The sequence below is a fragment of the Chelmon rostratus genome, chromosome 2 (assembly GCF_017976325.1).
Source record: "Chelmon rostratus isolate fCheRos1 chromosome 2, fCheRos1.pri, whole genome shotgun sequence".
Lineage (NCBI taxonomy): Eukaryota > Metazoa > Chordata > Actinopteri > Chaetodontiformes > Chaetodontidae > Chelmon > Chelmon rostratus.
This window is the reverse complement of record NC_055659.1, coordinates 31,512,297-31,524,951: the sequence shown is the minus strand read 5'-3', so window position 1 is coordinate 31,524,951 and position 12,655 is coordinate 31,512,297. Positions and strand designations below refer to the sequence as shown.

Sequence of the window (12,655 nt, the reverse complement as noted above, 5' to 3'; positions counted from 1 at the left end):
ATGAAGCACCTACGGGTTGAGGAGCACAACATTTAGAATGCAGTCATTGATGTTGTTGCAGATTTAATTGCAAAATGCTCACCCACAGCCTCCTCCGAGCCCCGCTTGTCTCATGCCGCTAACACGCCACTACATTTATTTCCCGTAGCGCCTGACTTCCGGGTGAGCGTGCGCTCATGGGACTTGGAGTTTTATTATGTAAATGGCAAATTACCAAGAGAAAGAGAAATAATTTATGAAATATATACCCGGGTTACATTCGTCTTGCAGGAACTGCTGACACACTCCAGCCACATGAGGTCTAGCATTGTCTTGCATTAGGAGAAACCCACATGTGCTCAGTGTGAACCTGCTTTCATCTGTGAAGAGCACAGGGTGCCAGTGGTGAATTTTCCAATCTTGGTGTTCTCTGGCAAATGCCAAACGTCCTGTATGGTGTTGGGCTGTAAGCATAACCCCCACCTGTGGACATCGGGCCCTCATCCCACCCTCATGGAGTCTGTTTCTGACCATTTGAGCAGACACATGCACATTTGTGGCCTGCTGGAGGTCATTTTGCAAGGCTCTGGCAGTGCTCCTCCCATTCCTCCTTGCACAAAGGCGGAGGTAGCGGTCCTGCTGCTGGGTTGTTGCTCTCTTACGGTCTCCTCCACATCTCCTGATGTACTGGCCTGTCTCTTGGTAGCGCCTCTATGCTCTGGACACTGCGCTGACAGATACAGCAAACCTTCTTGCCACAGCTCGCATTGATGTGCCATCCTGGATGAGCTGCACAACCTGAGCCACTTGTGTGGGTTGTAGACGCCGTCTCATGCTACCACTAGAGTGAAAGCACCGCCAGCATTCAAAAGTGGCCAAAACATCAGCCAGAGCAAGCATGGGAACTGAGAAGTAGTCTGTGGTCACCACCTGCAAAACCACTCCTTTACTGGGGGTGTCTTGCTAATTGCCTATAATTTCTACCTGTTTGCACAACAGCATGTGAAATTGATTGAATTGTCAATAAGTGTTGCCTCCTAAGTGGACAGTTTGATTTCACAGAAGTGTGATTGACTTGGAGTTACATTGCATTGTTTAATCGTTCCCTTTATTTTTTTGAGCAGTGTACTTATTAGTCATGTCTATGCTAGTCATTTTTTTGTGTGGTCAGTAATAATTGTATGTGTGTGTTAGTAGTTGTCTTGTGTAGTGTGTAGTTAGTGGATATTGCAGGAACAGGAATAAAGCTTCAATCATAAAGAACTTGGTAATTTTATGGTAAGTTTATGTGTATCAAGCATTATGGTTACTGTACGTGAGTCAAGAACAGAAGTAAATTCATTGGCTTTCAATTTTTTTCTTTCGAAGGGTGGTAAATTGATGCAAGATTACTTCTGTTAATTAATACCAGAGGGTGGATAAGTGCAGTGTTACAGCAGCAAATGGAATAGTGAAGGGAATCCTAAGAAGCATCAGAAAAAAGCAAGATTTGCCTAATAAGTAATCAGAATAATAAGTAAAGCAGACATTGGTTGAATTCACATTAGTGCACATGGGAAATATTGATATTGCACATGAGTGAATTTGTCAGGTGAAGCGATCGGTCACTGATGGAGCTGCCCAGTGGGCCATGTTACCCATCAGGGATAATAGCTTAGTCATCACCCTCCTTTCACTCCACTCACCAAATGTGTCTAGGGTCACTAAACATGGATACATATCACTGGTTGTCATACAAACATCAATACACACACAAATACCTATTACCCATACATACCCTACTTAATCTTATGTAATCTCTACTCCCTGAGTTTTATCATATCACATGCATCATTGCAAGTGCGCCATGTTGTCGGTTTGTATAGTATTTGTTATTTATCTTCAATGTCACCCTGTTCTGTCACACACAGTAAAAAAAAAAAAAGCTAAAAATGCCCCGTAGAGCTCCATGAGATTTCATGATTCCAAAATGTTGGGACCCTCTCTAAAATCTAAAACAGAATGTGATAATTTGCCAATCCTTTTTGACATGTGTTCAATTTAAAAAGTACAAAGTACACATTGATTTTTGTAAATATGTGCTTACTTTGAATGATGCCAGCAAACAAGTTGGGACAGGGGCAACAAAAGACTGGGGAAATTGTGAAATGGTGAGAAAGCACCTCCTTGGAACATTCCACAGGTAAACAGGTTAACTGGCAAGAGGTGATAGTATAATGATCGGGTATGACAGGGGCATCCTCAACAGGCGAAGGTATTCTCAACCAAGGGGGGCTTGGTACATAAGACAATTGTCAGTAAACACTGTCAATGATTGTTTACTATTTCTATCTACATTTTACACAGCCCCCCCAACTTTTCTGGAATTGGGGTTGTAAAAATATTAGATTTGACAGTCTTCAGGATGCGTACAGTAAAGCTTGGGAATACATGTAGAACATCTTTTGTTTTATGAATGCCAACATTAAACACTCTTCTCTGCTTTCTATGTTCATGCCTTCATCTCTCACTGTCAATTACATCTGCCACATACACACGAGCTACAGCCCGAAGCTCTCTTTGTTTCCTCTCTGACATCACTAATTTGTGTTTCCCTCCCACAGGCTGCACTGGCCTCATCTGGAGGACTGTACTGTCTCCATGGTTGTGCTGTAACTATCAAGTTGCTCTAGTTTTGCATGGCATTCTCATGTTGCGTGAAATTTGTCTAAACAAGGCTTACAATGACAAAGGGGTTTAAAAGCCAGGCTACCTTTTCAAAAAGCATTCTAAGGCTAAAATGATGGTAAAATTAGTTTTAAGAATCTGTTTAAGATTATGAGGTGTTAGACAGCGCAGGAAGGAAGGGTCTCAGGGGAACAAGGATTGAACCCAAATGCAGACACGAGGGGGGTGCTGGTTTGACTTCACAAATTTAACTAAAGGAAACCAAAATCCAAAACTCTGGGAACTATAAAAAACACTCACAAGGGTAGCTAGGCATAAGACAGGGAACCACTTAACACACACACACAACGAACGTGGCATGGCTCATGGACAAAGATAACACTGGCAAAACACTAACAAGGAACATGGCTTGACTAAGACCACACTAAAGAACACTTACATGAAGCATGGCGTGGCAAAAAAAACACTGACAACACCAGTAGACAATGGACAAACACTTACATGGTACGTGGCATGTCAAGGAAAAAAGACAATACTAGGATAAACACTCAAGGCGCATGACATAGCGAGGAAACACAGACAATACTAAGGAACACTTAAATGAAACGTGGCATGGACATGAACAAGGACAACACCAGGAAAAACAAGTTACACAAGTTAAAGGGCATGGCAAGGATTCACAGACAACGACCTGACAAAGACTGAGGGGAAGACACGTGTCACAACCGAACTAGGACTTGAACCCAAATGCATGACTGAGGAGACGAAGGACAAATAAACAATCTTTAATGACAAAGTATCAAATCAAAGTCACTCTTACAGAGGAAAATCAAACTGTACTAATAAACAAGAATCGCTCTAAAGGAGGACAAACTACAACCAAAACGCTCTTTCAAGGAAGATAACTGTGACAAGGAAAAAGGTAAGGCAAAGTATCAACATAACACAAGGCTATGGCAAAAAAACTAGACAAAGTATCAAAAGAATACAAAACCTGAAATCACAAGGACTTGGCATGGACTGGCATAGGTTCAGACTTGACATGACGAGACAAAGGGAAACGCAGGCTATATATACACATGAGGTAACAAGGAACAGGTGGAAACAGTCAGGGCAGGGCAGACAATCAGACAGGCGGAAAGGACACCAGGAAGTCAAGGGCCTGAAACGAGAGGAGAGTTAGGTTTCACAATAAACAGGAAGCCACAAGACAGCATAGAAACAGGACACAAACTAACGAACAAGGTTTCTTAGACATGACAACACGGGCTTAAATACACAAGGGAGGACAAGTAACGACACACAGGAGAAACCAGACAATTACCAAGGCGGGAAAAACACAGGAAGTAAAGCAAAAGAAGAAACATAACGTGAACCTTCAAAATAAAACAGGACGTGACAAAAACAGACTAAGACAACACAAAAGGAGGAAGAAAAAACAGGCATGCCAAGCACGGATCATGACAGAGAGACTTGTCTCAGCCACTATTGTAACAATAAGGGGTAAATAACAGTTTACTCAAAATAACATGTATTGCAGTCAAGGAGGAGAAGGATATAATTTCGGTGATTTCGAAAAAAAAAAAAAAAAAAACTTACTCGTGACCCACTCGTGATTGTGCTCAACTGTGAATGATGCTGAGCAGCTGATATGTGATGGTAATGATATATTTGTCTAGCAGAATTTTGTACAAATTGACTGGACACTGTGACAATTATTCCTCATTTTTTTCCAGCACAAATATTTATCTGCATGTTGAATATCTTTTGTTCTGCTTCTCATGCAAGAGTTTCCTTCATGAAGTTATCCAATGTGGTGTTTTGACACTAACACAATTTGCAAAATGAGTGTCATAATAATTCAAAACTTTGAGCATGTAAGAAAATGTTTTTTTAAAGCCAGAGGACAGCAGTAGCAATAAAAATTTGTTTCTATAGGCAGTGGATCCCATGCAAGCAATTGCGGTGAGTTGCTTTAACTTTTCTTGAATTTGAGTTTTGTTAAATTTAGCAATTGGCACTACATAATGTCCTATTTGTTCCCTCTCTGTATGAAAAGTCTTCTGAAAACATGAGTGTATCAGTCACATTCTTCAGACTGTTTCGTGTCATGCGTCTGGTGAAACTTTTGAATCGCTCTGAGGGGATACGGAATCTTCTGTGGACCTTCATCAAATCCCTTCAGGTCAGTATCATCCCTCAGCGTAATTCCACCTGTAGGTTACAATTAATATTATGTCTGACAGTGTCAGTGTGTTGGTCATTATTTTGCAGGCTCTTCCTTATGTGGCCCTCCTCATTCTCATGCTGTTCTTTATATACGCTGTGGTTGGAATGCAGGTATTGAAACACACTCATACACAGATACACACTATTCAGCTGGGGGACAAAAGTCTGTATGGTGGGGGGAAGAAGCGGAAAGAAGGGGAAGAAGGGGGGAAGGAGGGGGAAGGAGAAAAAGGACGAAAAAGAGAGAAACAAGGAGGAAACAAAGTGAAATGACAGTGATTATCGACTTTGTTGCCTGCCAGTTATAGGACTGAGTTTTTATGCTAGTAGTTTGAGAAATACGTCCAAACGTGAACTTTTGCTGGCGTACATTAGTGCAACTCTGGTTCCAAAGGTCGCAGGTTCGATCCCAACATGGAACATATCTCCACTAACCCGAACTCTTACCAAGTGTTATGAATCGTTCAAGAATCACTTAAAGGATCACTTTCCGGTGTCTCCAGGCAAAACAGCTAAACTAGCCGACCGCCGCAGAGTTAGCCGTGTTGTGGCGTGGCGTTCAGAAATGACATCATCCACGTCAGAGGTAGTTGCTTAGAGATGCCGGATGTTGATAACATGCCACCAGCATATCATAACAAAATATTGAAAAATGAATGAGTTTCGCCGCAGATTATGCGTTATATAAAGGCTGCGCATGGATGCCCTGAGTACTCGCATTATACGGATATACGCGCCGCTCCTCTGGGGCTAATTTCTTCAAAACGACTCCAAATGCCACCAAAGTTGTCTGGGTGAGTAAATGGTCATATTTAATGATAGAAATAAGGTCCAGGTTGTAAAAAACGAAAGTTATCTTTTAAAATTGACACAAATAGGAGGGTGGGTTATTTTGAATGGCAACATTTGAGAACCCCACATACACACATGTAACTTTGTGTGTTTTCTTTAGAAAAAAGATGTTATTTAAGGATACAATCTAATTAACAACTAATGGAATAAAGCACTGCAGCAATGCATCTGTCTTGTCTAGCTGACTGTACAATGTGGAACTGTTTGCGATACTGGTTAACTGTCTGTTTTTTAGGGCTCTTATTAATGTTACAGAGTCTGACAAAGTTGGACTCTATGAGACGACAACAGTCTCGCCACTTGGCAGGGGATCCTGTTGATGCTCAGACACAACATGTCATGCTCTCCACACCTGGCTTTATTCAGGTTTCTTTTTTACAACACCTGAAGCGTCCTGTTGTCAGTCGCACGTGGTGCCATGCAGTGTATGCCACAGCAGCAATAGCAGAAGGTTCTGCCACAGGGCTTTGATGGTGGTGGCCTGCTGGTTTCTCAGTGTTTGTCCAGTTTCAGTCCTCGGCCCCATCAAATACTCTGCCAGGCTGTCCACTCGGCCCATCCCTGGGATAGACAGCGACATTATCTACACTGCTACAGGTGCACTGTATGTCATGCAACGACAGTAATGCCGATATAGCGATCGTCATATAGCGTAACAGCATAAGGAAGCTATCTGGCTGATCAACAGAATCAAATAAGCATAAAATAAGTCGCCAGCAGCAGCAGCTCACCTCTTTATGTTGGCAGATGAAACTTGAGAGCAGCAGAAGTGGACCGGGACACTTGAAGGGCTTCAGACGTAAACACAGTGGCCGGCTCCTGTTGCCGGGTTTATTTTCATACGGGAGCGGTGCCGGCAGTGATAGGCCTCAGGGAAAGATGGAAATGGCGAGCCACGATTGGCCAGGGGAAAAGATGGAAATGAGGGGCCGCGATTAGCCGTTCGCCGAAAGATGGAAATGGGGCTCCGAGATTGCCGGGGGAAAAGATGGAAATGAGGCGCCGCGATTGGGCAATTGGAGTAGATGAGCCAGTCTCTCGGTCCCCTGGCACTGCTACGGTCGCACTGTTGAGTGAACTTTTCATGGTTATCTGGTTCTCTAGTTTTTTGTATAATATGTACATCGTCAGCTTGTATTTTGCATTTTTCTATTCTGTTATTTTCCCACTGCTATTGCCTGCTGCCTGCAACACCCAAATTTCCCTGGCTGGGGATTAACAAAGTCTTATCTTAACCTCTTAAAACCCACTGCCTGGTCCTAGAAGGGGTGCAGTAAGGTATTGGTGGCTATGCTAACATTCATATACAATTCAGTGATTACTCAGTTCAATTCAGCCATGTAGTCAAAGTTGAATATGAATGCAAACGGGGCCTGTACCGCCATTTCCTGTTCTTTGTAAGGCCAGTCCCTGGTGGCTGGATTGCAAGTATGATTGCAGAAATGACCCCTTCCAAGATATGGAGTGTAAAAAATAATTATTTCTAGAAAAACATACATACAAACCCACCAAACCATCTTGGTTAATCTTTTCACTGGTACAACAATCACCAAAAAATCGTCAAATAAACTCTCCATTAGCGAGTTAGATGTGAAAATATTATGAGAGAAGCGAGAGGAAGGCAGCATGGAAAAGGCATGTAGAGGGAGATAAAATTATTGTTTTTGTCAATGGGCCTTGTGGCTTTGACAAGTGTGACTCAATGGCTGATTCTGGTTGAACAAAAAGAATCTTACTCTTTAACAGAAAGGTGGGGGACCTATTCCATTATGTTGTCACACACTGAGAATAATAATCGGAGCCTTGTAGCAACCAAAAACGTAATAACAGCCAATAATGTAATAACTACCAATAACGTAATAATTTTGGCCATTTTAAATGTGATAAAACCAATAATGTAATAACTTGCCAATAATGTAATAAAACCTTTGAGCCAATAACGTAATAACCTTTTGCCAATAATGTAATACGTCATTACATTATTGGCTGGTTATTAAGTTATTGGCCTAGTATTTAAAAACCCTTTGAAAATGTAATAACTGGTGCTGATAATGTAATAATTTTATATATGACTGCAGTTCTTGGGAATAATACACTTTTTTGTGCAGTTCACTGAATTAAAATAAGTACAGTGGACAAATTTAAGATTTAGATTCTCTCTATATATATATCTCTTGCCTGATCTCTCTCATTATTAATATTGATCAGATAAAAATGATATTTGATCCTGTAAGATCCTGTGATGTCATCCAGGTGTTTAACAGAGGGTTTAGCACAACTCGATGATATAACAGCCTATAGATCACATCTGGACTCTGTGAGGAACTGGAGCTGTTTTATAAAATATATGTTTATATTGTTGATGTATATCTCATCAATTAATATCCATCTAATGTAAGCCAATGGAGGATTTTCACTTCCACTCCAAACCTCTTCATTAGCTCTCTCTCTCTCTCTCTCTCTCTCTCTCTCTCGATGTTGAGGTGTCAAATGAATTAACAATATTTTTTTCTTGGACTATTATTTATTTCCAATCAAAACTTCTCAGCTGTAACATACAAAAGTAATATTAAAACTGTTCATCCTCAAATGAAAAATGGCTTCACAGTATGTGCATTCCAAAAAGCTGAACTGCATATATGTGTATATATATATATATATATATATATATATATATATATATATATATAGAAAAACATGAACAATAAAAATGAAACTAGACAATTCCGGCGTTGCCGAAATTTTGACAGTGGCACGAGGGGGCTGCTGGTCTTATTAACTGAATCAATAAACATGAATGAATTTAATGGAAATGAACCATTTACTAACAGAGCTAACAGCGCTAATGCTAACAGCGCTAATAGAGCTAACGGCGTTGTGCCTGTCTATGTATATGAGGCTGTCTGTGTGTATTTAACTGTATTTGTGTGTGACTGTGTCTGTGTGTATGTATCTGGCGTTGTGTGTGACTGCGTATATGTGTGTCTTCGTCAACTTGTGTGTGTGTGTCTGCTTGAACCCATTAATTTCTTATGGGAAATTCTTTGCAGTTTTTTGCGTATAACTTTGCGAATTATTGACGAAAGAGCTATAAAAGTCGTCGTGCGATCGAGATGCACGTTTTGATATATCGTTTACGAGGGTTTTCTCAAAGCTGCGGGACTAGTTACTAGTTAAGATTAAAAATGGGAAGAAAAAACGCGCGGGATAGCAATCTATAGCTCTTTGACCAATAAAATCACTCATGTTTTGTCTACCGTCTTGCAGTTGTGATAAACTGTAAAATAACGTATGTTAACGTATGTTCTGAGTTTCTGTTTCCACAGTTACCAACTAGCATTTGAGCCAGCGCAATAATTTAGAACAATCAGGCTATTTGGCACTTTTTAACGGACACCCTGCAGCCAATCAGAATCGAGTATTCACCCAGACCATGGTATAAATAGCAATTACAGTGAAGCAGTAGTTAGCAGTGAAATTCTCAGGATTCAGGCTCCCTCCCTTACTCAATGCTCATCATCACAAGCGTACAAAACGAAGTTTTATGATTGCAGTGGATGACTTCGGGGCAAAGAACCACCCGGCATGAAAGGGGTAACTATCTCTGATGGGTATTATCTCTAACATAACCTTCTTTTTTCTGCAGATATTTGGTAAAATTGCATTGGTTGATGGCACGTACATCAACAGGAACAACAATTTCCAGACATTCCCACAGGCTGTTCTGCTGTTATTCAGGTTGGTAATCTCTCTTCTTATGTTGAGGCTACACAAAATCCACAAAAAGGAACTCACTCTCCAACACCACAGCTATTATATTGAATTTAAACCTTTAATATTCTTAGATTTAGATTGCAGTGTCCCAGAGAAAGATTTGTTTGCACAGCCAGTACAACACGTACGTAAGGGCTAATGGGGAGCAATTGATTGATTATTGATTTAAAATTAGCCTACTCTCTTCTGTCACTGCTCTCACTACGCAGTGCATATGTTGCATAGCAACCGCCTCACACTGTGTGCAGGTTGGCAGGCAGGATAACATATTTCTCTACAGTTTAGCCAATGACAGTTAGGAATTCCTGTGCAGGCGGTTGTCTATCGAGAAATAAACACTGCTGAATTTTGGCGATTGACCAATCAGAGGTGAGTATTTAAAAGTGCCCTGTTCTAAATAAGGGATAATGTATACAGGATAGAATGATACGTCGGGGTTTATTTCTCCTGAGGAACCTGCTCACTATACATTATCCCGCTACAAATGCATTCAATAATGTGACACAAAATAGTGATTAAAACATATTTCATTGATTTAAAATGACCCTACTCTCGTCTGTCACCGCTCTCACGGCGCAGAGGCTCAGAAAGTAAACACACAATACATAGGATAACTTATTTCTTTACAGGTAGATTCATTTTTTTCTTAACAGTTTTTTAGCATAATCATGTCAAATGTGGAGAAGTGACGGGATATGGCAGATCTGAGAGAAACGTAGCTGGCGTTTGGTTTGGTTTACCGTTATTATTTTGTACTCATGGATGAAAGTCCTGCAGTAGCTGATTTCGGCGTTCAGCGTCATAACTTTAAAAATCTGTGTCCAGTTTTGTCTCCACGAAGCAGTCTTTCAGCAGGTCGATCGGCCATGCTGTGTTTTTCTTGATTTTTTTTTTTCATGTCTGTCCATTTCAACCTGGTCAATTTCTGTGTCCTGAAGTCACTTGTGCCTTAATATTGCTCCTCCTATCAGTCCAGTGTTGTTCTTTACTTTTTCGCTGTGACGTCATTCTCCAGCCAAGAGTTTTGTCCTCTCCAAACAAATTAAAAGTAATGTCTGGAAAATGCTCAATATTTTGCCACTCAAATCAGCAATTTGTTATTGAGCTTGGTACATTCAGGGATTTCCCCTTTAGCCAATGACAGTTACGAATTCCTGAGCAGGCGGCCGTCTGTCAAGAAATAAAGACCGCTAAATTTTGGCGATTGACCAATCACAAATGAGTATTTACAGCTCCACCTACTCCTTCCCATTCACTTCCTGGCTCCCACTCTTTACCTGCTCCGTTATTACGAGAATCATACACCCCAGACCTGGCACCATTCTTTGGTGATCTTGGCAAGTGTCTGGTTTTCTCCTCCACTGCTCCCTGGTCCTCAGCCAGCTTCCACTCATCTTTCCATCTGACTAGGTACATTATGTATGATTGTTGCAGAACAGAGTACTAGACTGGGGTGCGTTACTGGCTAACCAGCCTGTATTCTCTTTTTCATAAATTGAAATTCACAGTGGAATGGCACTGCTCTTCAAAGTGTTTTTTTGAGCACTCTTAATGACCGGATCACGGATGAGTTGACTGCCAAGATGAAGTGACTTACTTTGAATCTGGTCTCTTTAGCTATTCAGTTGGACAACCTGCTACGAGAACACTGAGGGTAAAAAGGCTGCTCCCTCCCGGTCTGTCTTCTTCATACCTCTCCACCACCTCTGTCCCGGTCAAACAGGATGCCAGCTGCAGACAGCTCACTTCCTTTTTCAACATTTCAACATCATCAGTTCCCCTAACTCACCTCTAGTTCTGGGGTATCCCTGGCTAAAACTCCAAAACCCGGTCATAGACTGGTCAGCAGGGGAAAATGAAAGTTGGAGCTCTCTCTCAAGTGGAATTGCCTGTTCCTCCATCACCTGATATTTCAACAAGTCCTCGTGAATATCATGATTTGAGTGAAGCATTCCACAAAGATCTTGTCCTGCCTTCACCTCTGCATAGACCTCATGACTGTGCCATTGACCTCCTCCCAGGAGCCCCTCTGCCCTCCAGTAGGCTTTACAGTCTTACAGTCTGTCTTGTCCTAAAAGAGAGTCAAAAAAAGTACATTAACGAGAGCCTGGCTGCAGGAATCATCCACCCCTCATCTTGACCAGTAAAAAAAGACTGCATCTGTCCCTACTGTTGAGGTCTTATACAAAAGGGACAAAACTCCTGCTGAGGCAAGCTGTTCTCCATTTTAAAGTCCTGTATCTCCAACAACTGCTTTCTTTCTCTACTGTTCAGGTTCTATACAAAAGGGACAAAAGTCTTGCTGGGGCAAGCTGTTCTCCATTTTAAAGTCCTGTATCTCTAATCAGATGAAACTAATGTAAAGTGTTGATTGAACTGGTGATCAGTGCCATTTGCTATTGTGAATGCTATGCGTGTGATGGCTCTATTTTTTATGTCTGGGTGTGGGAAGGCAGACTATTTTGGAGGCGTGTGATGTCTCTAACTAAGTTTATTTCTGGTGGAGATATATGGTAAAGTATGGCAACAGGTGGGCAAAAACAGACAGTGCTTTGATATTAAGCATGATCTTTGCTGGGATCATTTATGGATAGAAGTTATGTTTGAACTGAGTTCACTGTGTGTAAGGAATCCAATAAATTTGAAGTTTCTCATCTCAACTGTCTTGTCATAGATGGAGGTCAGGTTAGATCCTGCTTGGGTAAGTTTGATGTGCTCATGATCAGTTCTTTTGTTTTGTCCAAGTTCAGCTGGAGGTAGTTATCACTGGACCATTGTATTAAGTGAGAAATAGTTTTGATAGGCTAACAGAGTTAACATCTCACTGAGTAGTCCAAGTATGGTAATAAATTAACTGTATGAACTGCATTTATAAAGTTCTTTTTTAGTTTGACCACTGAAAGTGGATCATTTTTTCCAGGCATTTCATGACAATTGCAGTGAGTGCAACCAGTCTGTAGTGGTTGGGTTCTGAGGGGCAGGGCTTTGTGGGCACTGGTATGAAGGTTGATGTTTTCCAGAAGGAGGGTATTAATGCTGTTCTGTATAATTCCAAGAAGATGGAGTGGAGAATGGGAGAGAGCTCCGTTTCACAGAGCTTGTGCACCTTGGCTGGGATGCCTTCTGACCCTGGTAGACTAGATTGACTGACATT

At 41.2% G+C, this 12,655-nt stretch overlaps 1 protein-coding gene across 1 annotated transcript in view; it reads left to right on the top strand.

Annotated features, from left to right (window-relative positions):
- Positions 1-12,655, top strand: part of LOC121618708 (dihydropyridine-sensitive L-type skeletal muscle calcium channel subunit alpha-1-like) — a 168,948-nt gene that overhangs the window by 104,837 nt on the left and 51,456 nt on the right. Inside the window, exons 29-33 of the mRNA XM_041954272.1 lie at positions 2,583-2,630; positions 4,585-4,611; positions 4,706-4,831; positions 4,921-4,986; positions 9,374-9,465. Coding sequence (XP_041810206.1) covers positions 2,583-2,630; positions 4,585-4,611; positions 4,706-4,831; positions 4,921-4,986; positions 9,374-9,465 — 359 coding nt within the window. The remainder of the gene's footprint in view (positions 1-2,582; positions 2,631-4,584; positions 4,612-4,705; positions 4,832-4,920; positions 4,987-9,373; positions 9,466-12,655) is intronic.